The 27,765-nt window shown below is 45.1% G+C and overlaps 2 protein-coding genes across 9 annotated transcripts in view; one reads left to right on the top strand and one right to left on the bottom strand.

Annotated features, from left to right (window-relative positions):
* The window catches only part of LOC115690992 (TMV resistance protein N-like), an 86,843-nt gene that overhangs the window by 22,340 nt on the left and 36,738 nt on the right, over positions 1–27,765 (bottom strand). The window lies entirely within an intron of this gene.
* Positions 89–27,625, top strand: LOC115690995 (uncharacterized protein At2g29880-like). Of its 2 annotated transcripts, XR_008815961.1 has the most exons (3): positions 89–396; positions 666–789; positions 26,962–27,089. XR_008815961.1 is itself a non-coding variant. In XM_030617523.2 (2 exons), exons 1-2 carry the CDS (start codon positions 26,414–26,416, stop codon positions 27,466–27,468), a joined length of 843 nt encoding a protein of 280 aa, XP_030473383.1. In that variant the 5' UTR covers positions 26,152–26,413; the 3' UTR covers positions 27,469–27,625. The 2 variants fall into 2 exon arrangements, 1 of the variants encoding a protein (XP_030473383.1); XM_030617523.2 differs by lacking the exons at positions 89–396; positions 666–789 and adding an exon at positions 26,152–26,749 and having other exon boundaries at positions 26,962–27,625.

Below are 27,765 nucleotides of genomic sequence, written 5' to 3'. Positions count from 1 at the left end.
CTTCTGCAAACTGGGGAAAATGATTTCCTCTTTCGAGAAAGAGGAAATCATTTTCCCTTCTTTCTTGTTTGCCCTCACATTGCCCTCAAGCCCTCTCGCCCTTGCCTCCTCTCGCGTCGCTCTCTGTTTCCCATCTCTCTCAAGCCTTCTTCGTCTCGTCCCTCATCTTCAGATCCGCTCGTTCTCCGTTGCTGGCTCGCGCTTTGTCTCGTCCCTCATCTCTAGATCTGCTCGTTCTCCATTGCTGGCTCGCGCTTCCTCATCTCCGGATCCACTCGTTCTCCGTTGCTGGCTCGCACTTCGTCTGGTCTCTCATCTCCAGATCCGTTCCTTCTCCGTTGCTGGCTCGCGCTTCGTCTGGTCCCTCTTCTCGTCCCACCTAGACGCGATTCCGAGGTAATCTTCTCGTCCCATCGAGACGCGATTCCGAGGAACGCCAAGGCGCTATTAGCAGTTAGGTCTTCGTCTATTTGGCTGTTCGGGTTGTTGGTTAATTGAGCGTGTCGTCGATTCGTTGTTGATGAGTCTGACGGGAATGTTGCATTCTAGGGTTGGGGATGGCCGAATGGTCGGATTGGTTACGGAGTTCGTTAGATCTTTAGGTGTTTGTTATGTTGTCGGGTTGACATGATCAAGTTTGCTTTTTGGCGTTCCTTTTTGTTCAGGGAGCCATTCATCAAGTTCCCCAAGATTGTTCAGATTTTTAGAGGAAGAGGAGAATTCTGAGGCAGAGGTTGAAGGTTCCGCCAGCTTTGAACCAGTTCACCAAGACCCTCGACAAGAACTTGGGTATGCAATAACAAAAAGTTCTTTTGTTTTCCTGTATCTGAATATTGTGGTCGATGTAGAATCTTAAGATGCACTTGTGTTTTGCAATAACTAGTTATTCTTGCTTTGCTCTCTGCCAAAATATAATATCTGAGATGCGATTATGAGAAATGGCTGCTTTACTGCTCACAACTTCTTTGCAACCTCCATTTGAATTGTAATTATCAAGAAGAGAACAAGAGCGAGAGTAAGTAGGCTTTCTGAATACATCTTCATTCAGCCAGTTAAATAAGCTTCCATGTGCCCTGTCTTCCTTTTGATAGACCTTCTTTCCCTCACCACAATCTATCTGATAGTCTTTGCCTGGTATCAATCGGTTTAAGTCAAGTTCCCAAAGTTTGTTATAGGCTTGTGATAGATTAGAAAGTTCCTCCTCTGTGGGTTCTATGCCAGAACCGATTTCAACCTCATTGGAGTATCCCTGCTCACTAGGAGGCCGTTTGTATCCATGCCAGTGATCCATCTGAACTTGATAATTGGTAGATCAGAGTTCTTCTTATGACAGAAATAACACCATAGGCAAATAACACAATTACTAGAGATGTTCTGTTCAGTAATGCTCATTTTGAACATCAAATGGATGATGGTTAACATGATAACACATTGCCAAAATCTGTTTGTGGATTGTCTAGGCTAAATTCCAAATGAAGAACTAGCAAAATGATGAAAACAAAATCCTTAACAAGTGAAGCTTCATCTACATTTATCACTCTTTCTTATCAGTACGGTTATAGAGCCAGCATCTATAGATGCCAAATATCAGTCCCCAAATCGCACACAATCCAGACCATGTCCATATTATCTTAGGTTATCTGAAAACAGATGAGTATAGTCAGTTTCGCTTCTTATCTGCTGTTATCTTATTCCTTCCTATCATTTTCATCTATATCACAAAATGTCAATTTGTCCAGCCATGATCCCTTAGCACATAGAGAACTAAACTAAGAAGCTTAAAAAGCCATCTACACTACTATGGCCTCAGTTTCATTTTGCTTGTATAAACAGCGCTTCTAGTATTTCACCTGCATTTTGTGTTTTATGATCAGTGTGCTCCAATAGAGATGGATGATAACAAAATCCAAGTGGCGTTAATGGGTGCAGGTGCAGTGGTTATGACAGTTATCACACTAGTTATGGATGATTATAATCATTCTGAGAACCATATACCGAGAGAGCCTCATGTGAACCGAGATTATGAGAGAGAGTTGTATATGTATCGTGTCTTATACAGTGGCGATACTCATTGTATAAATCAAATACGGATGGCGCCAAATACTTTTTTAGAGCTATGTAAGGTACTCGGTGCAAGTAACTTGTTGCGTTCTACAGTAAATGTTTCTGTTAGGGAGCAAGTTTTGGTATTTTGCCATATCATTGGACATAATGTGAGGTTTAGAGTCATTGGGGGAAGATTCCATAGATCAATAGTGTTGACACCTAAATTTTGCTTAAATTATTCAGGGTTTTATCGTATAAAAACTTTTTAGGGTTTAATTTTTAAACCACTAAATAAAAAACATTTTCATTAAATTCCATGGCATATAGACATTAGGCGCATTTGCATTAATAGGGCCTATTAGGACACAAAATTTTATAAATAAAAAAAAAAATAGAAGATTTCCGGGCCGGGTTCGTCAGCCCATTCGTTTTTCCTCCCCCTTTTATTTTTGCGCAGCCCATATTTTTTCCTCCCCTTTTATTTTTCCACGCGGGCCGGCCCTCTTTCTCTCGGCCCAGCCCGCGTCTGTCCATCTCCCCCCCCCCCCAGTCAACCTTCTGAAGCGTACGGGGGAGGAGACCGGAACAGTGCAGAGGCAGAGGAACAGAGAAGCAGAGGCAGAGCAGGGGCGCGGGAGGGGGAGTCCAGGCGATCACCGGCGTGATCCGCGGGTCGGGGCCGCCGGCCGCGGTGCGGGGCGCAGCGATGGCGGGCCATGCGCGCTGCCCGGCCGGCTCCGCGCCCGGTCGCCCTTAAAGCCGAGAGAGAGAGAGAAATCAGGGAGGAATCGGAGAGAGGGAGAGCCGAGACAGAGAGAGCTAGAGAGAGAGAGTGTTCCGGAGGGAGAGAGACGTCGGTCCTCCGCCGGCGACCGCCGTGCCCAGCCCGTGGCCGACGATCCTCTGTCACGGTAGGTCTCGGCCTCGAGCGTTCGCCGGTTTTGGTTTTGGTTTGGGTTCGATCTGGGGTCGGTCGCCCGAGGATCCCGGCTCGTAGGTGTGCAAGGCGCGCGGGTGCAGCCCGATCCACCGCGTTCGCCCTCCATTCGCCACCGCCGAGTCGGGTAGGGACCGTGGCCGCCTCCCCTGCTTTCGTTTTTACTCTGTTTTTTGGGGGTCACTGGCCGGAGCTCGCGGCCGTTCGGCTTGCGCGAGTTCCGGCCAGTGACGCTTCGGGCTCGGTCCTACTGCTCTGCGTGTTGTTGTGTGTGAGTTTCGGATGCGTTTGAGCCTCGATTGTGCCGGAAATCCCTCGTCTTTGTAACGCACGCCAACTGTTTGATGTTATGCCCGAACTAAACTTGTTGGATTTGCCTCTGCTGCTGTGTTTTTTTGTTGTTTCGTGCGTGAGTGCCGGACGGTCTCGGTGTGCCGCTGGTCGCCACGGCGGTGACCCGAGCGGAGGACGCCGCGGCCCCTCGCTGGGGCGGCGACGCAGTCGCGAGTTGAGTGGCGGCCGAGCAGGGGCTCGGTCGCACGGTCGAAAGCCCCGACCGCGGAGGTCGGGGTGTGTCGTCCGATGGCCGAGTACGGGCTCGGCCGCCGGACCGGGAACCCCAGCCACGAAGGCTAGGGCTCGGAGAAGCCGGCGTCTCGAATGGCCGGCGAAGGCGAGTCGCGTCAGGCGGTGGCAACGGACGCGGCGGTGGGCGTTGGTCGAGCGTGACCTCGGCCATGAAGGCCGAGGCTTGGAGGCGCCGGCGTTCCGGCCGGCCGGCGTTCGCGCCGCGGGGCTGGCGCGACTGGGTGACGCGTGCGAAGGCGGCCGCGAGTAGGGTCACGAACCGGGTCGGGCGCGCGGGCGAATCGGGTAGGGTTTCGGTGATTCGGGTTCGTGGGTCGAAATCGGATTGGTTTGTCCTAGGTTTTGGGCTTAATTGTCTTTTTTTGGCCTTTTTATCTTTAGTGGGCCTTGGGCCTTTATTGTTTTTTTTTAATGAAAAATTTTCGGGCTGGGCCCTTTTTCTTGCCTTCAACTCGCCGGACCGGGTTCAATAAATGAACCCGGTCCGTTCGTGGACCCGGGCCGGCGCGCCCGGGTCAGTCCCGATCCAGGTCGGATGTGGAGATCTGACCCGGATCCGTTTCGTATTATTTTTAATATTATTTTAATATTATTTTTTTTATTTAAAAAAAAATCAAAAATATATATATTTTTTTAAAAAAAAAATTGAAAAAAAAAGAGAATTTCCGGGTCGGATGTGGAGACCCGACCCGGTCTGTTTTTTTTTTTTTTTTTTTTTTTTTTTTTTTAAAAAATCGAAATTTTTTTTTCGTTTACTTATTTTTATTTATTTTCGTTTTTTTATTTATTTTTTATCTTTTTATTTTATTATTATTTTTTTTAAAAAAAAAAAAAAATTTTGAAAATTTTTTTGAAAAACCAGAAAATTTATTTGGACTTTGGAATTAGCTTTTCTTGTCCCTCTTGCATGATAAATGTCATTTTCGATTGCATGTTGCTTGGTTCACACACTTTGAACGGTGCGTTTAATTCAACCTCGCATGTGGTCGATTATACATGTTAGGTTCATGTAGTGATCGTCGTTTCCCTTAACTTGGTTAGGAATGAATTTTTGAGACTCCCAATTAGTGTGAGCATGTTAGGTGGTGAATTGAGCAAGATTAGGTACCGAAAGGGCACTAATTAGTCAATTGGTGTAATCAAGTCCCCGTACCCATTGAATCTCTGGTTCGTAGAAGTAAAGTATTTCTCCCGTGCTTTACTTGGGTGTCTAATCGACCCACCAAGAATCGATTAGTGGCGACTCCTAAATGAAATTGATTTGCATGTTAACAACTTAAACTTAAGTCGCGAATTGGTATGGGCTTGGGAGAGCTCGAGCTAGGTTTAACTTAGTAATCCATTAGCCAAACCCCTTAGGCGGCGGGGGTCGGTTCGGGGAGGTCGCGACAGCTTGGCGACTCCGCTGGGGACGTTTCGTAGTGGACTTAGGCCGTTTATCTTGTTCAAATATATCCCTAACGTGAATGTTCTTGCCGTTGACCCTTTATTTTGCAGGTTTGGGATTTGGGGAGTGAATGTTTATTTTTTTCGGATGCTTGAAGCATTGTTTGCTTATAAACTGTTGTGCATGCTTTAAATGTTTTAGCACTACACTATGGCACACACACAACCCGCCGTCGGTCCTGGGCCGCACTAGGAATGTTTAGGATGGTATTGAGTTGGATACAACTTCGACCGCGAGGCCGCGTAGTAGAGGTTGCCCAACTCAATCCCGAAAACTTCTTTCTTGGTGTCGAGAATGTTTACCTTTGCCCGCGAGGCCGCGTCGCATTGAGGTATCATTCCCGACTGAGCCGGAGTCGCGAGGACTTGGCTTAGTACGCGAGGCCGCGACTAGTCATTCCACCCTCGTAGCTCCAATTTGTTAAGCCATTTAGAATAGAAGTCGAGCCACACGCTTCATGCGTATGTCCATGTGGTTGTCATAATTGTTTGGTGAAGTAAGTTTCCTACCATTTTCCTTTGCAATTTACTTACTTTTATGCTTTGGCTGGTCCACGACAGTTAGGTTGGTCGAGTCTTGGTCTATATGCAATGGGAAGATCCGACATTCGATTCGTTCCTACTCCGAAGGCCGAGCTCAAGCATTGGTGGGATCAGTTGGATCGTGAGGGCCGAGCCTATGTGGAAAACAAACTTGGTCGCCTTTTGCCTCTTCTCGACATCGACATCCAAAGTGGGGTCATGCAAGCAATAGCCCATTTTTGGTGTCCCCAAACGTCCACGTTCATATTTCATAAGCATGAGTTGACTCCGACTTTGGAAGAATATAGCATTGCCATAGGAAAACCTTTGGATTTGGAGTTAATCGATCCACCCCTCGGGTCTGAATCGGAATCAATTTTGTCTGACTTTCTTAGGATGAACAGGAGTCAAATCGGAAGGGTGCTAAAAGAAAACTGCCATGCATGCCCACTTTCTTTCTTAGGTCAGTGTTTTGCAAATGCTGAGACCCTTTTAAAAGGTAAGATCTTCATTCTAGCTTTCTTCGGGTTCATAATTTTTCCCTTTCGCAAGAATGCTATTGATCCTTCTGTTGCGTGGGTGGTCAAACAAGTATGTGGTGGAGTTAGCTTTGTCAATACTATCTTGGCTGAAACATTTTTATCACTCACCCGATTTAAAGAAAATGAAGAAAAAGCTTTCCGTGCTCCTGTCGAGCTTTTACAAATCTGGTTTTTCTCTCATACAAGTGAATTTGGTATTCGCATGAATATCAATGACATTAGTGAGTCTAATCACCCTATTGAGGCATTTAAGAATCATCAGGATCGAACTCCGAATCTTTCTTTCTCAGAATGGGTAAATTTGTTGAAAAATCCGAAAACCAAGATTTTCCTATGGCAAGTTAAGTGGTTCCGACTTCGCGAGGGACGTCTCTCTTATGGCAATAATGAACCAATCCCATTGCTGGGAATCACCGGCATCACTTCCTACTACCCGCTCCGAGTGGCCCGCCAATATCGGGTCGTCCAGGATCTACCACCTCCGCTCAAGCCAGATTCGCTACAAGTCCGATTTACCAGAAAGGGAGGAGATTACAAAAGAGAACTTCGCCATGCTGAACAGGCTTGGCTCGCCTGCCACGCTCAGAAGTTAAATTGGCCTGAAAACGAGCTCGAAGGGAAAGAAAAGACTTATTATGCCACGGCCCGATACATCCGTCGGCATAAGATCCCGACTGAGTTTCTCCCAAAGATCCCGGACATGACCAAGAAGCCAACGCGCCAAGCAGAAATCAACTATCTCAAGAGGAAGACAGAGAAGGCCGAAGAAAGCTTGAAGCGTGTTGCCAAGGAGAATAGGCAGTTGCGTCGAGCATTGGCTTCCCATTCGCATATAGATCAAGAGGAGTAGGATGGATTGAGTTTGTCGTTTTGGGTTTAGTCATTCCGTTTTTAGTTCGTCTGTCTTAGGATTCTCATTTTATCTTATTTTGTTTTATTAGCTTGATGTTTAGGAGCTTTGAGTTTTCAATTTTAGTTCACTTTTCAAGTTTAGGGGTGTTACTCAATTAAGAACATTTTAATGAATGAAAGCGGCTAGACCATTGTCATGGACCGGTATTCTATATGAATCATGTGCTTATGTATGCTTGCTTATTTATGATTCAGGTGATTACGAACCGTCCGTATTTGTCAATTCGAGCTCAATCAACGCGCGGAGAGTGAAATCGAGATTGAGGAGCTTTTTCCTGTAGCCGTCACGACCAGGCTTCAGCTAGTGCATCCGTTCCACCAAGATAACCGAGACGGCTAAAAGGAGATCCCCGATCCGAACCCGTGCAAAAGTCAGAATGGAAAGCGAAGAAGCCAATGCGCGCATGACCAACATGGAAAACCAACTGGCCCAACTTACTGCCATGATGGCCGAAATAAGTCAGAAACTCCAGGATCCTCCGCCTGCACATCCCACCGAGGCTTCTGTCCCCACCTCGTCAGGACATACTCCCTCGTTAGCCATTGATCCACATGCCACGGATCCTCCTGAAAAGGGGACAGCATCAGATTCCCCTTCTGTCACACCGATCATTGTAAATCTGGACCTTGTTCCAAGGGAGGAGCCTATCTCCCGCCTCGATGAGGAAAGCGCAAGGCGCTTAGCCAAGATGGAGGAACGACTCTGTGTTCTTCAAGGGTACGAGATGCGAGGGGTTGATAAGTTATCTCCATATGCTAAAGTGAAAGTCCCTGAAACCTTCAAGGAACCGGAATTTAGCATGAAATATTATGGCACCGGTTGTCCTAAGACTCATCTCAAGTATTACTTGAGAAAAATGGCTCGTTATTCCGACAACATACCACTCCTCATCCAGACCTTCCAAGATAGCTTGATTGGCCCTGCCTTGTCATGGTTCATTGCGCTGGATGTTGAGACGATCACAGCATGGGAAGATCTGGCCGAAGAGTTCCTTCAGCAGTACAGGTTCAACTCTGAAATCATCCCCACGAGAGAAGACTTGGTTCGGCTAGAAAAGAGAAGGAATGAACCTTTCAAGGCATTCGCTCAAAGGTGGAGGACGATGGCATCACAAGTAAAGCCCCCGCTGATCGAGAGAGAGATGAGGCAACTTTTTCTGAAAACCCTGCCACCTGAGTATTTTCACGGAATGCTAACTTCTGGATGTCAAATATTTTCCCAACTGGTGGAAGTGGGCGAAGGGGTAGAATGGGCGATTGTCGATGGGAGAATACCCGCAGGGAATAGCAAAGGATTCCCAACAAGGAAGAACAAGGAAACCGCTGTCGAAGTTGCATTTGTCCAAGAGCCGTCTAAGTCTTTCTCAGCACCCCCACAAAAGCCATCAATCGTACAAGGGCATGCGCCCCAAGGGCATGATCGAAATAAGAGATTTCCTCATAGGGAATTCTCCCCGCTGCCAAAATCCTTATCAAAGTTATTGCCCATGCTCATTGAGAGGAGGATGGTAGCCAAAGAAGTACCTAGGGACAATCCTCCAAGATTCCCTGGGTTTGACATGACCAAGACATGCGAATACCACCGGGGGGAAAGGGGGCATGACACGGACAATTGCTTTGCACTAAAGATCAAGATTCAAAACCTGTTGGACAAGGGAATTCTATCGTTCGAGAGAGCGCGACCCAATGTGAAGCAAAATCCTTTGCCCGACCATGCCGAGGGCGTAAATGTGGTGTTCGAAAAAGCGAACGTGAGCAAACAAACCTTCACGGTGAACATCCCAAGGCTATACAAAATTCTTTAGCTAGCTGGACACCACGAAGGAGGAAAGGATGTGACGAGGGAGGAAAAATTAGACTATGTTCGTAGAATGATGAGCATGGGGGCAATCGGGAGTGCTGATATGGGACAGGGATTAGTCGCCATGACAACACCAGTCGTGATATACTTCTCTGATGAAGATTATGCTAGTGATCAGGAGGTGGAGGATGTCGAGCCAGTGATAATTGATCTCGCAACTGAAGAATTCTCAGCAATCCAGGTTGGAAGGGAGGATATGACGCAAGTTGTGATCGAGCTGCCACCCCTGGAAGAAGAAGGGGTCATAATCCTTGAAGCCCCTCCGGATTTCAATACTAAGGCGGTCCCGTGGGATTACGAAACGGATGAAGTGGATGCTATCACCCGATCAGGTCGCTGCTATGCGCTTGCCGGAGGAATTGAGAGAAAAGCAGTGACCGAAGAAGACGCAAAGCAATTTTTGGCAGTGATAAAAACGAGTGAATTCAACGTGGTAAACCAACTGCGAAAAATGCCAGCCCAAATCTCTCTCCTTGATCTTTTCAAATCTTCTGAGAAACACAAGGATGCCTTATTAAAGGTCCTTAACGAGGTTCATGTCCCGGAGACGATCGACGAAGCCCAGTTAGAAGAATTCGTGGGGACCATCCTGTTGAAGGATCAAATCTCTTTTGCGGACGAAGACTTTCCGGTAGAGGGCCGGAATCATAATAAAGCCTTGTACATTTCGGTTAAGCATCACGATATGATGGTCGCAAGGACATTGATCGATAATGGCTCCGCTTTGAATTTATGCCCGTTAGCCACTCTCCGTCTCTTAAAGGTCGATCTAGGGAGGATGCGTACCGCCAAAAATCCCGTACGAGCGTTCGACGGCACTAGAAGGGAGGTAATAGGAGAGATAGAGTTGGAACTCCTGGTCGGTCCCGTGACGTTTCTGGTGCTTTTTCAGGTACTAGACATCCCAAGTGCATTCAACTTTCTATTAGGGAGACCATGGATTCATACCGCGGGTGCTGTACCCTCTAGTCTCCATCAGAAGGTGCGGTTTGTGGTCGACGGCAAGCTTGTTACAGTAGATGGAGAAACAGACTTCAAAGTCTATCACGAGACAGCCATCCCGTATGTGGAGCCCGAATGCAAAGAGGAATCCAGTTTCCAAACTCTGGAATTGGTATCTATGGTCCACGTTCCCGTTGACTCACTCAGGGGCACCCCTGAACTGTCCAAGCCAACTCTAGCAGCTGGAAAAATTATGCTCGCAAACGGATACAACCACGGAGAAGGCCTCGGATTGCATGGGCAAGGGATTCGGAAACCCATCGAAGTCGGAAAAGGTGCGAGGAGGGAAGGCTTAGGGTATCAGAGAAGCCAGGATAATGGAGACCGAGGCAGCCGTGAAGGTCGGGACAACGGAGGTCAAGGCAATGATGGAGGCCGAGGTAATCGCGAAGGCCGAGGCGGCTCCAGGGGGCGAGGTAGCAATGCAGGCCGAAATGGTTGTGGAGGTCGAGGTAGCGACGGAGGCCGGGGCAACCAAGGAGGCCGAGGCGCAGGTCAGGGGGACCATGGCGGACATGTTGGAGCGGAAAAAGGCCGCCGAGGCCTATTACTCCCTCTATTGAAAGAGATGTTTCCCGGGCCTCCGAAGATGCCACATGAGGAAGAGGCGGCCATCGACGGTATAGCTAAGCTATTCGAGGAGAATGTCATATGCACTATCCTGACCTGTGAGGAAGCTGAATCTTCTGGAAGTGTCGCCGACCCTGCAGAGTAGGGCGGTTCCCATTAGTGTTGTTATTTGCTTTATGTCCTCTCCCCTGCGTGGGAGCTTAGCGTTGTTTCAATTTGCTAATCTAAACTCGTTTGTAATGAAAGCTTTGTTCAGCCCCGAATCTTGAGCCGTTGGTTCGGGGCGGTATGTGTTGTAATGCGGCCTTATCCTTTTAATTCAATGAAATGCGTGCATGTTTTATTAAGGACACGTGGAACCATACCAAACTAGTCCTATGATGGTCGCTGAGGGCTGGGGTCCCACGTGCTCCCTGTTTTCATGGTCTTCATGAGCAAGGAAATCCGATGACATGAGGATGAGCTCTTAGAAGTCTTTTCCAAAAATTTCAAAAGCATTTTCAAAATGGCATGTACCATATTTTGTGCCCTAACTCATCTCATCACATCTCAGGCATCACATTATGCATAATCATGGTAAAGACGCATGTGATTCGGATTCGCACGAAGGGAATCTCTCAGATATCGATAGCGATGACAATGATCCGAAGGGGATTGAGCGTGAATGGAAGCGACATGAGGAATCAAGGCCATTAACAGTGGAGCAAACAATCACCATAAACTTGGGTAATGATGAAAACGTCAAGGAAATAAAGATCGGGGCAAGTCTTTCGAAAGCAGAGGCCGAAAGAATGGTTCGCCTTCTTGAAGAATATCAGGACGTGTTCGCCTGGACGTACGCTGACATGCTGGGATTGGATCCAGAGATTGTAGAGCATGCTCTACTAACTGACCCTGACATACTGCCAATGAAGCAAAGACTCCGAAGGACCAAGCCAGAGTTGTCCAAGAAAATCGAGGAAGAGGTTATGAAATTGCTAAAAGTGGGATTCATCGAAGTGTCGCATTACTCCGATTGGGTATCAAACATTGTGCCAGTGATGAAGAAAGACGGTCGAGTCAGGGTTTGTGTGGACTATCGCGACTTAAACCGAGCTAGTCCGAAGGATGACTTTCCACTCCCACATATAGATGTCTTGGTCGATAGTACTGCAGGATTCGAATTGTTCTCCTTCATGGATGGATTTTCAGGGTATAATCAAATCCGTATGAAGAGGGAGGATAGGAGCAAGACCTCGTTTATAACCCCGTGGGGGACCTTTTGCTACAAGGTGATGCCTTTCGGTCTGAAAAACGCCGGGGCAACATATGAAAGGGCCATGGTCGCGTTATTTCACGACATGATGCACAAGGAGATCGAGGTGTACGTAGACGATATGATTGCGAAATCAAGACGAGGCGAAGACCATGTCGAAGTTTTGCAAAAGTTGTTTGATCGCCTCCGAAAGTTTAAATTGCGCCTCAACCCCGCGAAATGTGTATTTGAGGCAAAGTCTGGAAAGTTGTTAGGGTTTATGGTCAGCAACAAAGGCATCGAGATTGACCCGTCGAAGGTAAAGGCCATTTGCGACTTACAGCCTCCGGCCACTGTCAAAGAAGTCCGCAGTTTGTTGGGACGGTTAAATTATGTAGCAAGATTTATCTGCCAGTTGTCAGAAACAGCAAGGCCATTTTTCAAACTCTTGAAGAAGAATGCGAAAATCGAATGGGACGCCGAATGTCAGGATGCCTTTGAAAAGATAAAGTATTATCTGACTCATTCTCCGATCTTGGTCCCGCCAGTGCCCAAAGTTCCATTAATTTTGTATTTAACTATCCACGATGAATCGCTGGGAGCCATGCTGGCCCAAAAAAGACCGGACGATGGGAAGGAACGCGCAATATATTATCTCAGCAAGAAATTCACTACCTCCGAGGTGAACTATCCGGAAGTTGAGAAGACGTGCATAGCCTTGGTCTGGGTGCTGCACAGGCTACGCCAATACACTCCATCACCAAGTTCTGCTAGTGACTGAGAATGATCCTATCAAGTATCTCTTAGAGAAGCCAGCCTTGGTGGGGAAGCTGGCCAAGTGGCAGATTCTAATTTCAGAATTCGACGTGCAAAGTCTGGGGCAAAAATCCGTAAAGGGCAGAGCCATAGCGGACATGTTAGCGGAAAATCTTGAAAAAGCGGAAGACCCCGATGAAGATGGTGGCATGGATAGGCAGGTCTTATTTGCGTGAATGACAAATGGACCATGTACTTCGACGGTGCAGTCAACTTATCTGGTTCTGGTACTGGGGCAGTCCTCGTCTCCCCGGATAGTCAGCACCACCCCGTGGCTGCCAAATTGACTTTCCCTTGCACGAATAACATCGCGGAATACGAAGCGTGTATCCTTGGCCTCCAAGATGCTGTTGACATGGAGATCCAAAAATTGCAAGTCTATGGCGATTCGGCCCTCATTATCCTTCAAACCGAAGGCAAGTGGCGAACGCGGGATCCAAAACTAGTCCCGTATCATGAGTTTCTAGAAGAGCTGGTGAAAGAATTCCAGGAAATATCATTCGATTACCTACCCAGGTCGCAGAATCAGTTCGCTGATGCTTTAGCCACGTTATCGTCAATGCTGCAAGCAACAAAAGGCTTGGATATCGAACCATTAAGGATTGAAATCCTTAAGCGTCCAGCCTATTGTATGGTAATTGAAGAAGAGCCTGATGGAGAACCATGGTACCATGACATTCTGAATTACCTGCAGAAAGGTGAGTTCCCTCAAGGAAGTGAAGCATCAGACAGGAAATATCTGCTGAAGCTGGCCTCAAAATTCTTCATTAGCGGGGATGCACTTTACAAAAGATCTTATGACTCGGTGTTACTGAGATGTATCGACGCGAAAGAGGCCAATCGTTTGATGAAAGAAATACATGAAGGGGAATGTGGCCCCCACATGAACGGCCATCTCCTAGCAAAGAAGATCATGCGGCTCGGGTACTATTGGTTGGCCATGGAGTCTGATTGTATTCAGCATGTGCGATGCTGCCATCGATGTCAAATTTATGGGGACAGGATTAATGCTCCGCCGAACGAACTCCATCAGATGTCTCAAGCCTGGCCGTTTTCCATGTGGGGGATAGATATAATTGGACCGATCAACCCTAAGGCGTCAAACAGACACAGATGCATCTTAGTAGCAATCGACTACTTTACGAAGTGGATTGAGGCCAATTCATATGCTAATGTCACCGCAAAGAACGTGGCCAAGTTCATTCGCCGCGATATCATCGCCCGTTACAGAGTTCCGGAAGCAATCATCACTGACAATGGCTCCAATCTGAACAACAAGATCGTGGATGGATTGCTCGATACATTTCGGGTCCGGCATCTGAATTCGTCACCATATCGCCCTCAAATGAATGGGGCAGTTGAAGCAGCAAACAAGAACATAAAGAAGATCTTATCAAAGACTGCTGAGAATTATCGCGATTGGCATGAAAGACTTCCATATGCATTGATGGCATATCGAACATCGATCCGTACCTCGACAGGAGCAACCCCTTTTTCGTTAGTATATGGAATGGAAGCGGTCCTACCCGTGGAGGTCAAAATTCCGTCCTTAAGGGTTCTCTCTCAGGCAAAGCTGGATGAGGCCGAATGGGTACGACAAAGGCACGAACAGTTGAACATGATCGATGGGAGCAGATTACAAGCCATATGTCACGGTCAATGCTATCAGAAACGAGTAGCGAAGTCGTTCAATCGAAAAGTTCGTCCCCGACACCTCGAAGTCAACGACTTGGTATTGAGGAGGGTGATATCAATTGCACGTGACCCTCATGGCAAATTTGCCCCGACTTATGAAGGCCCTTATGTCATCAAAAAGATCCTGCCAGGCGGTGCTTTAGTGTTAGTGGAAATGGATGGGCACGAGTTGCCAAAACCTGTAAACTCTGACGCAGTCAAGAAGTATTTTCCATAAATGAAATCAAGGCTGGAAAGCTGTTTCTCGTGCAATCCAAGTCACTTAGTGTCATGCATGTCATGCATACATTTCCATACATGTACATGTGTTTGTGTTTCAGGTATCCAACCGCAACGAAATGAAGGATGGACGACGAAGAGGCTGAAGTACAGGGACGAGAAACATTTCTCGCGATAATATTTCTTTGAATGAATGCTCAAAGTCATGTTTGGTGATTGATCGTTATGTGGTTACGAACTTTCCTGTACATGTGAATGATAAGTCAAAAATGCCCATGTCTTTTGAAAATGGACTTTGTAATGATTCTTATCTGTCTAAGTCGCCAATTCCACTGAGGATCATTAAAATGGACAATTTAATGAGTGGTGCGGAAATGCTTGAATATGCTAAATGAGACGTGTCGGAATGATGAAAGGCAAGCCATGTCCCATACACTGTCCCATGTACTAATTCCTAGTGAGTTGAGCAGAAAAATTCCATGTTCACAAGGTGAAGGGTTATCTCGCAAAAGGTACGGCAACTAAGGTGATGAGAGGCATTTCATTCATCCACCGCAAACGCAATAGGTTACCATTTGCTTAACCCTTTTGAGCTCAAACACTCGTGAAGCTTCTTTCATACTACCCCTGTCAAGAACCACCCCACACCGGGGCAAATCGGAGGTGAGTCGGCATATCAAGGTGAGAAAATGAGTAGAAAATATTCTTGCTTTCACTTGTATCAATCTTTGAGTGCCTCTATTACGAATGAACTAGTACGTGAATTCAAGTGCCTTAGGACGACGAAAAGCGTTTCTTTCTCTATCCTACACACTTATATCTATTGAACAACTCAATTGAGCCTGCAATTTCGCTTCTCATGAACCCAGTTGGTGATCGTCCCCCACACCGGGGCAAGGCAAAAGCCACCACTGTTCGAACATCATGGTCCGGAGTGACGACGAGAGACGAAGACTTTAGGGTCAATAGCATTGTATTATCTAAATTTGTCTAGGCCAATCCATAAGCAAAAAAAAAAAAAAGAAGAAGTGAACTAGGGGCACGAAAAAGCGGTGTGCCTGGCAAAAGCAAGGCCAATGCCCATGTTAAAAAAAAAAAAAAAAACTAGGGGCATCAAAGGCAGTGTGCCCATCAGAGTGAGGCCGGCGCCCATGTATGTCGAGATGATATGTGTTGAAATCACAAAATCAGCCCTAGTCAAGCAATAGTCGTCCTGCAAGTCTCAAGGAGGCGAGTGCCAAATGGTTAAAATCGATAGTGCATTTCTGAGGATAATCCTCGATGGCGAAGAAGAAGATCGGTGACAATGTCGAGATGATCACCAACTCTCACCCCAATACGCATCATTGAGCCTGTGGCCCTTTCGTTTCTCAACCCGCGAACCCAACCTACGTTACGTCCTTCGTAAAGTCTTTTCCGATTGAGGCACTTGAGTCAACATAGGAGCTCATATGTTTATAAGCATCGCTCGAAGAAGTGCAAACAAGACTATTTTCTATCCTATTTCGCAGAGTTCTCGACTTGTAAACCCGAAGATGATCACGAAGTATTTATTTCATAGCTTCGACTTGGACAGTCTCATTTGTTAAGCCATCGACCAAGCCCATATTACGGTCCTGATGAAGACCTCTCAGATCGGTAAGGTTGTACTGTTTGCGAGAATACTCGGACCTTTGTCGACGTGATGATGGTAAGACAGAGTGATTCTCACAAAATAACCCTTTTAGATGAGAGTGAACAAAAGTCCTTTCTAATCGAAAGTCCCTCATTTAGCATTTTCAAGATGATTCATGCTATGAGTGGGAATTGTCTTAAATGATAATTATCCCCGGTGGAAAGTTGGCGATACGGGCATGTTAAAATCGTTACGCATGAACTCCAATGGAACTGATCTTGAAGCATGTGTTTTAGAGAGTGCCGGTCATCTATTTTCGAGATGAATACATGTACCTGTTATTACTAATCCTGTACGACAGGTGACGTCTCCTCAAACACCAATCTTCAGGCTGATCTCGGAAATGCTAAGACACATCCAAGCATTCATGAATTCCCGAGACCCTGCTGGTAAGGACACAATAGGCGATCTATCAAACCCTCGGACAAGGACCCCTAATTGTCTGGGTCTTTTCAAGCCCCGCTGATAGAGAGCCTTTAGACAATCCGATCTGACCTACAGGTATGTACACCTAGGTACGTTTTTCCAAAAGGTTTGTGGTCCAACCTTAAACCACGCTTTCCAAAAGGTTCGTGGTCCAACCTTAAACCACGTTTTTCCAAAAGGTTTGTGGTCCAACCTTAAACCACGCTTTCCAAAAGGTTTGTGGTCCAACCTTAAACCACGTTTTTCCAAAAGGTTTGTGGTCCAACCTTAAACCACGCTTCCAAAGGTTTGTGGTCCAACCTTAAACCACGCTTCCCAAAGGGTTTGTGGTCCAACCTTAAACCACGTTTTTCCAAAAGGTTTGTGGTTCAACCTTAAACCACGCTTCCAAAGGTTTGTGGTCCAACCTTAAACCACGCTTTTCAATAGGTTTGTGGTCCAACCTTAAACCATGCTTCCAAAGGTTTGTGGTCCAACCTTAAACCACGCTTCCAAAGGTTTGTGGTCCAACCTCAAACCACATTTTTCTTTAAACTACGATTTTCGTTTATGTAGATTTTATTTTATTTTCTCCTCTTCCTTGCATTGCATCATCCCGTGCCCTCTGTCAACAAAATTTAGGCGTCTCTTATCTTTGAAAGGAACCTCTTCGAGCTCCCCTTCAAAGAGGGGCAGCTGTTGACACCTAAATTTTGCTTAAATTATTCAGGGTTTTATCGTATAAAAAATTTTTAGGGTTTAATTTTTAAACCACTAAACAAAAAACATTTTCATTAAATTCCATGGCATATAGACATTAGGCGCATTTGCATTAATAGGGCCTATTAGGACACAAAATTTTATAAATAAATAAAAAATAGAAGATTTCCGGGCCGGGTTTGTCAGCCCATTCGTTTTTCCTCCCCCTTTTATTTTTGCGCAGCCCATATTTTTTCCTCCCCTTTTATTTTTCCACGCGGGCCGGCCCTCTTTCTCTCGGCCCGGCCTCGCGTCCTGTCCATCTCCCCCCGCGCCAACCTTCTAGGCGTACGGGAGGAGAGACCGGAACAAGTGCGAGCGGAGGAACGGAAGAAGCGAGAGCGCGGCAGGGCGCGGGAGGGGAGTCCAGGGCGATCACCGGCGTGATCCGCGGGTCGGGGCCAGGCCGGCAGTGCGGGCTGGCGGTGGCAGGGGCCATGCGCGCCTGCCGGCCGGCTCCGCGCCCCGATCGCCCTTAAAGCCGAGAGAGAGAGAGAAATCAGGGAGGAATCGGAGAGAGGGAGAGCCGAGACAGAGAGAGCTAGAGAGAGAGAGTGTTCCGGAGGGAGAGAGACGTCGGTCCTCCGCCGGTGACAGCCGTGCCCAGCCCGTGGCCGACGATCCTCTGTCACGGTAGGTCTCGGCCTCGAGCATTCGCCGGTTTTGGTTTTGGTTTGGGTTCGATCCGGGGTCGGTCGCCCGAGGATCCCGGCTCGTAGGTGTGCGAGGCGCGCGGGTGCAGCCCGATCCACCGCGTTCGCCCTCCATTCGCCACCGCCGAGTCGGGTAGGGACCGTGGCCGCCTCCCCTGCTTTCGTTTTTACTCTGTTTTTTGGGGGGGGTCACTGGCCGGAGCTCGCGGCCGTTCGGCTTGCGCGAGTTCCGGCCAGTGACGCTTCGGGCTCGGTCCTACTGCTCTGCGTGTTGTTGTGTGTGAGTTTCGGATGCGTTTGAGCCTCGATTGTGCCGGAAATCCCTCGTCTTTGTAACGCACGCCAACTGTTTGATGTTATGCCCGAACTAAACTTGTTGGATTTGCCTCTGCTGCTGTGTTTTTTTGTTGTTTCGTGCGTGAGTGCCGGACGGTCCCGGTGTGCCGCCGGTCGCCACGGCGGTGACCCGAGCGGAGGACGCCGCGGCCCCTCGCTGGGGCGGCGACGCAGTCGCGAGTTGAGCGGCGGCCGAGCGGGGGGCTCGGTCGCACGGTCAGCCCCGGCCGCGGAGGTCGGGGTGTGTCGTCCGATGGCCGAGTACGGGCTCGGCCGCGGACGGGAACCCCAGCCAAGAAGGCGGGGCTCGGAGAAGCCGGCGTCTCGAATGGCCGGCGAAGGCGAGTCGCGTCGAGCGGTGGCAACGGACGCGGCGGTGGGCGTTGGTCGAGCGTGACCTCGGCCATGAAGGCCGAGGCTTGGAGGCGCCGGCGTTCCGGCCGGCCGGCGTTCGCGCCGCGGGGCCGGCGCGGCCCGGGTGACGCGTGCGAAGGCGGCCGCGAGTCGGGTCACGAACCGGCCGGGCGCGCGGCGGGCGAATCGGGTAGGGTTTCGGTGATTCGGGTTCGTGGGTCGAAATCGGATTGGTTTGTCCTAGGTTTTGGGCTTAATTGTCTTTTTTTGGCCTTTTTATCTTTAGTGGGCCTTGGGCCTTTATTGTTTTTTTTTTTAATGAAAAATTTTCGGGCTGGGCCCTTTTTCTTACCTTCAACTCGCCGGACCGGGTTCAATAAATGAACCCGGTCCGTTCGTGGACCCGGGCCGGCGCGCCCGGGTCAGTCCCGATCCGGGTCGGATGTGGAGATCCGACCCGGATCCGTTTCGTATTATTTTTAATATTATTTTAATATTATTTTTTTTATTTAAAAAAAATCAAAAATATATTTTTTTTTTTTAAAAAAAATTGAAAAAAAAAGAGAATTTCCGGGTCGGATGTGGAGACCCGACCCGGTCTGTTTTTTTTTTTTTTTTTTTAAATCGAAAATTTTTTTTCGTTTACTTATTTTTATTTATTTTCGTTTTTTTATTTATTTTTTATATTTTTATTTTATTATTATTATTATTATTATTATTATTTTAAAAAAAAATTTCGAAAAAAAATTTGAAAAACCAGAAAATTTATTTGGACTTTGGAATTAGCTTTTCTTGTCCCTCTTGCATGATAAATGTCATTTTCGATTGCATGTTGCTTGGTTCACACACTTTGAACGGTGCGTTTAATTCAACCTCGCATGTGGTCGATTATACATGTTAGGTTCATGTAGTGATCGTCGTTTCCCTTAACTTGGTTAGGAATGAATTTTTGAGACTCCCAATTAGTGTGAGCATGTTAGGTGGTGAATTGAGCAAGATTAGGTACCGAAAGGGCACTAATTAGTCAATTGGTGTAATCAAGTCCCCGTACCCATTGAATCTCTGGTTCGTAGAAGTAAAGTATTTCTCCCGTGCTTTACTTGGGTGTCTAATCGACCCACCAAGAATCGATTAGTGGCGACTCCTAGATGAAATTGATTTGCATGTTAACAACTTAAACTTAAGTCGCGAATTGGTATGGGCTTGGGAGAGCTCGAGCTAGGTTTAACTTAGTAATCCATTAGCCAAACCCCTTAGGCGGCGGGGGTCGGTTCGGGGAGGTCGCGACAAATAGACACCGTGCATAGGTATTTCAAAATTGTCTTGCAAGCGATTTTGAAATTATACAAGCATGTGGTCAAAGAATCAAGCAATTCCACTCCTCCCGAGATAAGTAGCAGTCGAAGGTTTTATCCATATTTTAAGGTATGAAATTTGGAAAAAAAAAAGTCTTTATACATTGCTTGAGAAGTTTCATTAGTATTTTGTTGGTAAATATATTGATTATTTTAGGATTGTATCGGAGCAATAGATGGAACTCATGTACGTGCATCAGTTCCTCTTGAAATTCAAGGAAGATTTCGTGGTCGAAAGGATGGAACAACACAAAATGTATTAGCTGCTGTTACATTTGACTTAAGATTTTCTTATGTCTTATCTGGTTGGGAGGGCACTGCACATGATTCACGTATTTTATCTGATGCACTTTCAAAGCCGGATGGATTGAACGTTCCTCGAGGTAAGAAAATGGAATTTATACACAATGTTTGAATTGAGGTTAGTATCTTAGTAATAAACTTATTTATAATTTGTAGGAAAATATTATCTTGCTGATGCTGGTTATGGAATCCAAAATGGCATCCTCTCTCCCTATCGTGGTGTTAGATACCATTTGAAGGAGTTTAGCGATCACCCACCTGAAAATGAGAAGGTACTATTCAATCTCCGCCATTCATCTCTAAGAACTACTGTCGAAAGAGCGTTTGGAGTTTTAAAGAAACGTTTTCGAGTGCTGGATTTTGAACCTTTTTGGTCATTTGAAACACAAGTCGATGTTGTCTTAGCTTGTTGTATCATTCATAATTTTATCATGGGATTTGATCCCAATGATTCCATCATGGAAGAGATGAATAGACAAATGGAATCTCCGAGAGAAAATCCAAGAATCCTACTTTCGCAAAGAGAGGAAAGGGAGGAAAATAGGATATGGGCAGCAAAAAGGGATAGTATTGCGCATGCAATGTGGATTAGTTATAATAATATTTGAAGAAGTCAATAGTTTTCCTTTTGTTTTTTTTTAGTGTCATTTAGAACATGTGGTTTCCATTTCTGTAATGTTAATCATCTTTAAATAGTTACTACGCATCTCTCTTCATCGTATTTTTTCTTATTCTGCTGTTTGAAGTTGTTACGTAGTTATCATGATTAGGGGTGTGCAAAAAACCCGGTACCCGCCCAACCCGCCCAGGACCGCCCGAAACCGGACCAGGACCGATGGGTTCTAAGGGTTTCGGTCCGGTTCCCGGTTCCAATTTTTTGGAACCGGTGGGTCCCGGTCCGGTTCCCGGTTCCGGGTGTGGAACCGCCCACCCGCCCACCCGGACCGGACCGGTATAATATATATAATATAATATTTTTAATTTTTAATTTAAAAAATTCAAAACCCTAAATCAGGATACTCTCTCACAACACAAGCTCACTCAGTCACTCTTGGTCGACGCCTCTCAAGTCTCAATCTCCGATACTCTCTCCTCTCCGACTCTCACCGTCTCTGTCTCCATCGCCCGGTCTCCGTCTCCGTCGGGTCCGCCGGTCTCCGTCTCCGTCTCTTCCATTGCGACTGCCAGGTCTGCTCTCTCGCTATCTCTCTCTAGCTGGTTGTCCTTTGCATTTGCTGCTCTCTCGATTTTCTGCGGGGTGTGGCTTCGTTTCGCCTGAATGTGGGGGTGTACGTGTGCGAAGAAACCCACGCACTTTGCTGGGCTTTGGATGTTATGCTGCATGAATTCCTCGCGTGTTTCAGTCGCATCTCTATTTCGTGTGAATTCCTCTTTCGCATGTTTCGGTGCTTCAGTAGCGTCTCTGTTTCGTGCGATTCTCGACATGGGTTGGTCAAATTCGCCAGTTTTTCCTCTGCATTTGCTGCTCTGGGTAGTGGGTTGTAAATGGGTAGTTTAGTTGGAGAAACTACCCATTAAAAGTCATTTACAAAATGATGCACTTAGATGGGTCTTCAGTAGCATCTCTGTTTTATGATGGTAAAACGGGTAGATATGTTGGCAAGCAAGCAAGAAAGTACCAATCATGGTCTATAGCAGGATATTTGGTAGCGAAGATGATGCTGGAGGATCCTTCGCACTTGGGAATGATTTCCCTGGAAGAGGACAAGCAGATGAAGCCAGTGATTAAGAGATCTTCTTCTTGGACTTGCTGAATAAATCCCGACAAGAGAAAAAAACACCGAGAATCGAACGAGAACACAAGCGAGATTAGCTTGTTCTTACGCCGATATTCTTTTGGTGATTTGCATCTTGTAGGTTTGTTTTGAACCCTTCTGAAAGTTTGGTTTTGTGTACAATAGCAATTGCTAAATTGCATCAAGCTTGCTGAATAAAAAGAAAAACATTCTGGTACTTGTGCAATTTTATAAATGCTTGCCTTGATTATGAGCCATGCTCTCGTATCTCACGAGTGATTCTCAGTTTTATACTTTTGTTAACATGATGGTAGAACTTTAGGGCAAAATTTTGGAACATCCATGCCCAAAAAGATGCTTTCTTTTACCATCACTAGTATGTTCAAGTCAGCTGGTGTTCTAGAATTGGTATTCTTGGTATTTTATGTTCGATTAAGTTTGCTATGTTGGTAAATTTCTTTTGTTTTTTTGTGAAGTATTCAGTTGACAAGTGCTTGAGCTCTTATATGGTCTCAATGTTTTTTCACCTTCAAGCCTGGTTGGGAGGCTTAACAAGACCCATCAAGCCTACCCGTCATGATAAGTTTTATCACGGCTACGCCGTGATCGACGTCGTTTTTTTGCGTTTCGGAGTCGTTTAGATGGGTTTTCTAGCTTTAGTTTTGAATCTTGATGACCTTAAATTTTATCCGTTAATGACATGTTGCTTGATTTGAGCAGGTGATCTATTAACATGTCAATGGAAGTAGAGAAATCCTATGATGAGATAACACCAATAATTGAATCAGAATCACTAGAACATGGAGGAGGGGAAGATGACTTTGAAGAGGCATCGATAAGGTATCCGGTTCTTGTCCTCGATCTAGTGCGAAAATCGTAGCTTGGCTTCATTTTCGTAAAGGCAAACCGACGCGAACGGGAAACTTGAAATGTTTTGCAATTATTGTGGGACCAAGTATTTGTACCATGTTGATAATGGCACTTCAACTATGTTGAAACATTTGAGAAAGTGCCCTAAGTATCCTCGCAATATAGATAAGAAGCAAAAATTGTTTGCATCACATACAGTATGTGGGAATCAAATGATAGGGGGAAATACTAGTATTGGAAGTGCTAGTTTTTTAACGACATGGAAGTTTGATCAGGAGAAATGTAGGGAAATGCTAGTTCGAATGATTATAATTGATGAACAACCATTTTCGATAGCTGAGCATGTTGGATTTCGTGATTATACCAATCAATTACAGCCTCTCTTCAGGCATGTGTCGCGATTTACGGTGGCTAGAGATTGTATGAAGTTGTATTTTTGTGAAAAAAAGAGTTTGAAGGCTTCCTTTCATAAGCTTAATTCTAGAATCGCACTCACGACTGATACATGGAGTTCCCTTCAGAATTTGAACTATTTATGTCTCACCGCACATTTTATTGATGAAAACTGGAAATTGAACAAAAGAATCATCAATTTTGTGGTGTTGCCTAGTCACAAGGGTAGGGATATTGGGAAAATGGTTGAGAAATGCATTTACGAGTGGGGAATAGAGAAAAAAGTGTCAACAATCACTGTGGATAATGCTAGTTCGAATGATGTTGCCATTGGTTATTTGAAAGAAAAGTTTGCAAGAGATAAACTTTTGATCTTAGATGGTGAAGTTTTACACATGAGGTGCACGGCTCATATATTAAACTTGATTGTGAGGGATGGCTTAGCTGAGGTACGCGATTCTATTGCACGTATTCGTAACGTTGTTAGGTATGTGAGAAGTTCTCCCATGAGAGCTAAAGCATTTCAAGATTGCATTGAGAAAACAAGGATCACTTATAAGGGTTCAGTTTGTCTTGATGTCTCCACTAGGTGGAACTCCACTTACCTAATGTTAGACACCGCCATAAAGCTAAGAAAAGCTTTTGAAAGGATGGATGAAGAAGATATTTCTTTCTCAACTGAGCTTAGCTCCGATACTCCAACTAGTGTTGATTGGGAAAATGCCATTATTCTTTGCAAATTTTTGAAGAAGTTTTATGATGCAACCAACAAGATGTCTGGGACTTTGTATATCACTTCAAATGATTATTTTGAGGGAATAGCTTCTTTATTCAATTATCTGAAAGAAGCGGCGAAGGCTTTTGATCCTAGGGTGAGAGTTATGGGTGCGAAAATGAAAGATAAGTTTGACAAATACTATGGGAGTTTTGAGAAAGTGAATATGATGGTGTTGATTGCTGTAGCATTGGATCCTAGAAAAAAAATGAATTATGTGAGGTATTGTTGTAGACTCATTTATGATGATATTGCAATAGTTGATGAGATGTTTGACAAGGTGAAGTTCGCCATGGAACGTTTGTTTAAATTTTATGAGAAATCTTCTCTTGGGTCTTGTGATAAGAATTTGGGTGGTCAACTTTTGAGTTCTACTAGTGCTGGTAGTAGTTGCGATCCTTATTGCGATGAGGGAAATGAAGGGGAAGATTGCGGTTTGGATTTCTACGTGCAAGAGCCATCATATGAAGCCTTTCTTAATGAGGAGAAAAAGAAGTCTGAGGGCAACTTATCTGAACTCGATCGGTATCTTAAAGCTGAACTTGAAGAGGCTCGCGATCTTGACATTTTGATGTGGTGGAGCATGACCGGTCAAAAGTTTAAAATTCTATCTTTGATGGCTCGGGATATTTTGTCCTGCTCCTCAGAACTCACGTTGCTTCGAGTCTACCTTCAGTACATCCGGTCGTGTGCTTGATGGCTTTAGAAGTTCTTTGACTCCTAGAGTCTTGGAAGCTTTGATTTGCACTCAAGATTGGTTGAGAGCGGTTATCGAGCCGATTAATATTGAAGAGTGCATCGAGAATGCGGAAAAGTTTGAGTTGGGTAAGGCCATATCTTTTCATCTTGTAATTATTTCATATATCTAATGAGTGAATGCTTTATTTAATATCTTCTTTTTATTAGATATGGATCATGTTAACGTGGAGATTAACAGTACATAGAGTTTACAAGTTGAAGCGAAAGGAATATATGTGGTGAGATTTTTCAATAATTGTTTGATTTCAATTTGTAGTTCTAATTTATAACTAATGTTGTGTGATCATCTGCATCTATACGTATTGTTGTTTTGTTTTCAGGAGGTTGGAACTTGGAGTTTTAGAGCACTCAAAGCCTGAGAAGTTGTTTGCTGCTTTTATTCATGCGTAAGTTCATATTCTTCAATACAAAGTGTCTGTAAATTGTAAACACTATTATTTCAGACTTGTTTCATCTATACTTATTTGTTTTCAGGATGTTGGAACTTGAAGTGAAAGAGCTCTCAAAGCTTAATAAGTTGCTTGCTCTTTTGATTCCTGAGAATAGGAAAGTTGTTGTTGTGTTTACTTGCTGACTATTGTGAACTTGTTGCAAACTCCCATGTGTGATATATAATATAAGCTACGGATGTATTTGATGTGGAGCTTGTGAAGTTGTTATGCATGCTTGTCGTAATCTTTGATTGTCAATCAATTTGATTGAGATCAAAGCTTTCCTTCTGTGAAATCCATACCAGATCACTAGCTATTGTTTTTCGTTCTGAGTTCTGCATCTGAAGAATTTCTGCGTCTGCGTCTGCTTCTGAAAAATTTCAGCTTCTGCATCTGCTTCTTAAAATTTCTCCGTCTGCGTCTGAATAATTTCAGCGTCTGAGATCAAAGCTTTCCTTCTGTGAAATCCATACCAGATCACTAGCTATTGTTTTTCGTTCGAGTTCAGATTCAAGAATTTCTGCATCCGTCTCGCTTCGAAAAATTTCAGCTTCGTGATCCGCTTCTTAAAATTTCTCCGTCTCGTCTCGAATAATTTCAGCGTCGAGTCTCGTAACTTAGATTATATGGGTCTTCAATAATGTATTTACCAGCTTGTAAAGTCTGAAAAACTTCCTTCTGAGCTTTCATAATATATATACATTCCTGGAATAGAAGAGTTCAGAATAAGTATCAGATTTACAATAACATGGAAGGTTTTGTCAACTTCAAAATCAATAGGAGTTTTCCTCAACAACATATTCCCTTTGTTGACATTTGCTAGCGATTTGGTCGTGAAAATGCTAGTCTTTCTGTGAATTTCCTTACATCTTGTGGGTTGCAGTCTTGTTATTGAAAGTGCTCGTCCCGCTCGCTGCTAGCCTTTTGCCGCTCGCCACTCGCCGCGCTCGGTCCGATCCGAACCCATTGGGTCGGTTGGTCCCGGGTTAAACCTGGTACAAAAAATGAAATAAAAAAATTATCGGTTGGTCCCGGGTTGACCCTGGACCGGACCGAACCCATTGGGTCGGTCCGGTCCTCGGTCCTAGGCTCAATAGGGTCGGTCCTCGGTCCCAAAAATTGAGGACCAACACTGTGCGGGTTGGTCCTAGGGTTAGGGGGTGGACCGGCCCAACCCGGACCATGCTCACCCCTAATCATGATGGGTAAAAGTAAGGCAAATGATGAGAAGATCAAGCAATTTAGATGGTCTAAGCCTATGGAACGTGTTTTACTTGAAATTCTTGCCGATGAAGCTAGTAAAGGAAACAAGCCTTCGAGCGCATTCAAACCCTCTTCAATTGCTCGAGTTGTCGATACAATAAGTGAGAGGTTTGGCGTTCATTGTCAGCCCGAACATGTTGAGAACCATTTGAAGACAATGAAAAGCAATTGGAAGACAATTCAAATGATACGTGGCAAGAGTGGATTCAATTGGGACGACAATTTGAAGATGATCATAGCTGGAAAAAAGGAATTTGATGAATATGTGACGGTAATTTTTCTCATCACTTTTCATTTGTTTGAATAATTAGGGCAAAAGAAGCTTGGTGGTGGGGCAAACTGAATCTTTGTTATGTTTGCCTACTCAAAATAGCTCAAATTCTCTCCATTTCACTTATAATAACTGAATGAATATTGTGCATATTACGACGATCTAAATTGTTTCGTTTGACTTTTTATGGATTATTTGTATTGGATTGACAGGTCCATCCTTCTCATGAGAAGTATCTAAATAAGATGATTGATATGTATGATGAGATGTCTTTGGTGGTTGGGAGAGATATGGCTACCGGAAGCTTTGCTAAGCAGCTCGGAGATGTTGATGTAACGGAAGTTGACTCCTCACCCATTGATTTAGACGATGACTTTGATGAGTTGATGAAGGGATCAAAAACATCTTCATCTACCGTGCCTTCGGAAAAGAGGGCCCACAAAAGACGAAGATGTTCCGACAATGATGATAAATATGCTCCATTTTCAAAACAACTTGGAGAGATGGCATTGACGATTAAATCACTTGGTCAAAGCGGTATCAATTACTCTCAACTGTACAATGAGGTGATGAAGGTGGATGGTTATGATGAAGTTTCCCTTGGTTCGGTTTTTGATTACCTAGTTGAGAATGAAAATATTGGAAAAGCATTCATGGTGAAGAGTGTGAATCTTAAGAAAGTGTGGATTGATAAATTTCTAGCCAAAGGAGAACAATGACATATTTTGTAGAGCTTTGTTGTCAAAAGACTCATGTATTGTTTCTTTTTATATTATTAGTGTTAGTACTCCGAGAGATGAAGTTTGATGTATGGTTGGTCTGTATTGGTTTTTCTATGACTAGTGATCTCAGTGTGGACTATGCATTTTAACTTAAAGAATGCTTACCCTTTGTTGTGAAGTGATTCTATGTTGTTTATTGGATATGAAGTTGTGAATTTTCTCCCTTCCTCATGTCTAGCTAATCAAAATTTGGCTTCTGAAGAATGTCCAATACCTCATTTTGGTAAGATTGGT

This window comes from Syzygium oleosum, unplaced genomic scaffold (assembly GCF_021117445.2).
Source record: "Syzygium oleosum isolate NSW1041296 unplaced genomic scaffold, Sole_v2.1 Sole_v2.03, whole genome shotgun sequence".
NCBI classification, from domain to species: Eukaryota; Viridiplantae; Streptophyta; class Magnoliopsida; order Myrtales; family Myrtaceae; genus Syzygium; species Syzygium oleosum.
Note: the sequence above shows the minus strand (reverse complement) of the source record. Positions and strands in the feature narration are given on the sequence as shown.

Bases quoted from the DNA above. Each gene is read 5' to 3' on its own strand.
- LOC115690995 (XM_030617523.2), top strand. From the start codon at position 26,414: ATGATGGGTAAAAGTAAGGCAAATGATGAGAAGATCAAGCAATTTAGA. The intron at 26,750-26,961 runs GTAATTTTTCTC...TTGGATTGACAG, and splicing joins AATTTGATGAATATGTGACG to GTCCATCCTTCTCATGAGAA.